This window comes from Primulina huaijiensis, chromosome 16, assembly GCF_012295235.1.
Source record: "Primulina huaijiensis isolate GDHJ02 chromosome 16, ASM1229523v2, whole genome shotgun sequence".
Classification (NCBI taxonomy): Eukaryota; Viridiplantae; Streptophyta; class Magnoliopsida; order Lamiales; family Gesneriaceae; genus Primulina; species Primulina huaijiensis.
The window spans coordinates 15793227-15797374 of record NC_133321.1 but is presented as its reverse complement, the minus strand read 5'-3'; the positions used below and the strand labels follow the sequence as shown (position 1 = coordinate 15797374).

The 4148-nt window shown below is 33.0% G+C and overlaps 1 protein-coding gene across 1 annotated transcript; it reads right to left on the bottom strand.

Annotated features, from left to right (window-relative positions):
- Positions 1-1090: 1090 nt before the first annotated feature.
- LOC140961344 (protein BRASSINAZOLE-RESISTANT 1-like) lies at positions 1091-3184 on the bottom strand. Its single transcript, XM_073419806.1, has 2 exons — positions 2714-3184; positions 1091-2088 (listed from the first exon to the last, which is right to left on the bottom strand). Exons 1-2 carry the CDS (start codon positions 3002-3004, stop codon positions 1393-1395), a joined length of 987 nt encoding a protein of 328 aa, XP_073275907.1. The 5' UTR covers positions 3005-3184; the 3' UTR covers positions 1091-1392.
- Positions 3185-4148: the final 964 nt, after the last annotated feature.

Genomic DNA, 4148 nt, shown 5'->3' with positions numbered 1-4148 from the left:
TTTGACATAAAAATAATATTTTTCATGGATCAAGTTAGTCGAATAAGAAATTTATCTCATAAAATTGATCCATAAGACGCTCTTATATGAGTTTTTGAGAGAAGACAATTTCAGACTTATGATATCTTCTCATATATATGTTTTCTATAGTAGTGTTTCAGAAAGATCAATAGATTCTAACCGTATGAAATTGTTTTTAACTGTTTGTGTTTCAGCTTCAGCTTCTATAACTTTTATTCAAAAGTTAAAAGCGAAAATGCGATTTTTTTTCTTGTTTCTACTTTTTGGTTTAGAGTTTAAAATTATTAAGTTGACATTTATATCTTTAAAATATTTATCATTTTACATTTATTTTTTAAACAATATTTTGTATTTTTATATAATTTTCATTTCCAATAAATTTTTATACATATTTTGTGTATTTATACAAATTTATCATTTTTATATTTATTTTTTTATTAATCTTATATTTTTTTCTTCATGTTATAAAAAATAAATTAATTTTGATACAATATTCATGGTGTAATAATAATTATATAAACACGTTATTGATGATGTGAGTATAAAATTTTAGATAATTAAAAGAGATCGATTTCATATAGTTTAATGATATAGTCATCATTTAATAAAAAAAATAAGTTTGGAAGCAATTATTTTCCAAACACTTAAACTTTAGCTTGTCTACTTTAGGTTCTTACAAAGTTCAAAATAATTTCTAGAATAATCACTTTAAAACAAGTAGAAACTATCCAAAACACTCACTTATGATTTTTCTTCATATCTTCGTAATCGATAAATTTAATCAGTTCTTTAAAATTAGAAGTTGTGCAAATACTCCCTAATAAATTTAATAAATTGATGAGTAAGGAACTGATTTTATAGGTATCCTTAGTACAATGTGATATCATAATCAGGGATCTATGTTTATAATTATTATTTAAGTTTGTTACAATTTATTTATTTATTTTATTCAAAAAATTATTATTATTTATATAGAGCTAAAAGAATCTGCAGATGCTCATCTATGGTATATCTGCAAAATCCATTACTACCAAAAATAGTACAGAATCATTTATTTGAACAGAGAAAAAATAGCTCAAATGTAAATTCATCGATGATTGAGACTGTATAGTCTACAGTAAATGACATGAAAAAATAATACAATATATGTATCTACATGTGATGCTAGCTCCTAAAGAAATAATTACCAGAAACTTAAGAAGCAAATAAGAAGGTAAGCAGGAAAAAACTAAAAAACCAATCCAACTTAAAACTAGGAATTGACTCGAGCTTCAATCTTACGCTATGGTTTACTAATATCATCTACAACTCAAGAGTTTTTCCCCACAACTGTGTGTGAAAGATGGCTTGCGTTTAAGGCGAGGTCATGACTCAAATTCGAGTATTCCCATTGCCTAGTGTGAGCTCAAGATCATCCATCCCCACCTCATGAATCCTCTCCCCTTCCCATGGCTTAACAGCCATATTCTCAAAGTCGAATTCAGGACACTTTCCCTCATTTGAGGTAGCACCCTTGGATGGAACACGTTGAGCAACAGGTTTCACCAGATTAAAAGTTGGAGATGTTGGAACCAAGTTGGTTGCATTTGCATAGGCTTGAAAGTTCATCCATTGCCCCGAATCAACAGTGGATGTGTCAGATTCGTCACATTCGGGTATAGCACACTCTGGTTTGAAACGCTGTGTACGAGTTGGACTAGCTGGGGCCGAAGCTGCAAAACAAGGGATATTAAAGGCAGACATGGATTCCTTGGCACGAGTCTCTAAATTGAAAGTGTTTTGGGGGATTCGTGTGGGGGATGATAAAGGTGGAGTAACAGGGGCACTGTTTGATATCCGGACAGGAGGAAGAGACGTTGGGAGTGAGTTAAGAAGGAAAGCGAATGGGTGAAATGGAGCAATGGCGGTTTGACGAGTAGGGCTTGGGCACAGAGAGGAAGATGGGCTCGGTTGATACGAAGGAATAGGGCTCGCAAAATATGAAGATGGTGGGCTAGGATTCCTGGACGAACTCGGGGTAATGTTGGCTGAAATGCCTCCTATTTCCATTGGACATGGCTTGCATCCCTGCATGTTGATTGATACATAAGATCAGATGAAAAGGTTGCACTCGCATATAATAAAGCATAATTAGTACTCGAAGCTGTTTCAAGAAATTAACTGCGTATTTCTTAATCAGTGTGGAGCCAATTCCACTTTCATGACTCATTTTCTTAGTTTTGCCACCACAACACATAATCAGTTCCCTCTGCATCAAATAAACCTTAAACAGAGCAAAAAATTTTAAGACAAATTTTACAGAAATAAATGTCAATGCAGCAGCCATCAGAGCTTCAGATCAAGATTCAGCTACTTTATGTGTTGTGTTCCAATCTAACAGAGAACAAATTATTAAACAACTAGATCAAATCCTAAAATGTGCACTGCCCTTCCCAAGTAACAATTGCAACATAAAGAAATCAACAAACTCTAAAACAGAAAACAGCAATCTTGATCAAAATTTGGAGAACCTGCATCCCAAACTTACAGGCCTATACAGATCCAACGAAACCCACTACTCGACCTTAAAATCCCATCAGTAAGGAAGATCCAGTCACAAATGGAAAGAGAGAAGAAAAAAACCCAGATGCAAAGAGGAAAATACGAAAGAAACTATGAAAAAACTGCAAGAAAAATGTAGGTAAAAGTTAACCTTTCGATAAGTAGACCCATCTGGCTCAACGATCCAACCAGCCTCGGCACAAAGCGCTTTCAATACTTCATTATTGTCGCAGTGCTTAGGCAAATCGTAGTTCCCCTGTGCCCTTAACCCTGAATAAATCTTGGCCGCAATTGCCCTCCTCCTCCTCTCTCTCCGCCTGTTGTTCTCCCTTTCTCTCCAAGAAGGCTTCCTCCTGCCCGACCCGTCCCCTCCTCCGCCGCCGCCGTCGGCATTTCCAACTGCTGATGATGAAGATATCGATCCTCCAGCTTCCCACATCATTTTTCTTTTCTTCTCTCTCCCTCCCTGAATAATTATTTATATATATAGATATAGATAGATAAAGCTGGGCTACAGCTAATATTAGCGTATATTGCGTTGCAGGATGTAGAGTACTCACGAGGAATACGCTTCCTTCCCAGAGTATGGAAGAATCTGTGTGTGAAGTGTTCTTGTATTTATTAATGTGCATGTGTTCGGACAGGGAAGGAAAATTAAACAGCTCACATAACATTAGACTTGGGCGCTTCAAAAGCAGCCGCATTAGTTATTGTTATAAACATTCACCGCCTCGTCAAAAATCGTATATTAAAATAATTGAATCCTCTTATGTAAGCTCCTCATGGAGAGAGCAAAATCCATTAAAATAAATAAATAAATTGATTTTTTATGATGATAATATTTGTCAGTGTTAACATTCGATTCTATTCAACTTCATTATATTCATTGTAAATATGTACATTGTTGACACGTCTTATAGATATGTTTCACAAAAGACCTGTTAATAAATAAAATAGACTCTCGCGCATGTGTGAGGATTAGTTTTTTGTTTGTGTACATATTGAGTTAAAAAGAAATTTATTTATTTTCATTCATTAAGTGGATTTGTTCTTGCAATTGTTCACTCCAATTCAATTGTTTGTGGATTAGAAACTATGGTATTGAAATATTACCAAAAACATATTAAAACCCTTCTTGACCTATAAAATTTGTATGGTACGTGTGATTTTTTTAATATTTAATTATGATAAAGTGGAACATTGTCCTATAAATAATAATGATTATTAATAACATACATGAGAAGCCCAATAAATATTCTCGAAATTCAAAANTTTTTAAACAAAATAACTTATGACACCTAATTATAATAATGTGATATGATATACATAATTATTTAAATATGACTAATATTATATACACCATATTATTACCATAAAATTATACAAATACATACATTTATTTTCTTATACACCAACGGTAATAAACGGTAACAAAACGGCTAGTTTTTGCTCTATAAATACAATCTCACAAATACATTCAATCACTCCAACTTTCTCTTCTTCTCTAAAAATTATTCTTCATCAAATTTTCGAAGAAAAAAAGAAGATGGCTTTCACGAGGTTATTTTTAATTATTTTGGTTATCA

Bases quoted from the DNA above. Each gene is read 5' to 3' on its own strand.
- LOC140961344 (XM_073419806.1), bottom strand. From the start codon at position 3,004: ATGATGTGGGAAGCTGGAGGATCGATATCTTCATCATCAGCAGTTGGA. The intron at 2,089-2,713 runs GTTAACTTTTAC...ATCAACATGCAG, and splicing joins ATGGGTCTACTTATCGAAAG to GGATGCAAGCCATGTCCAAT.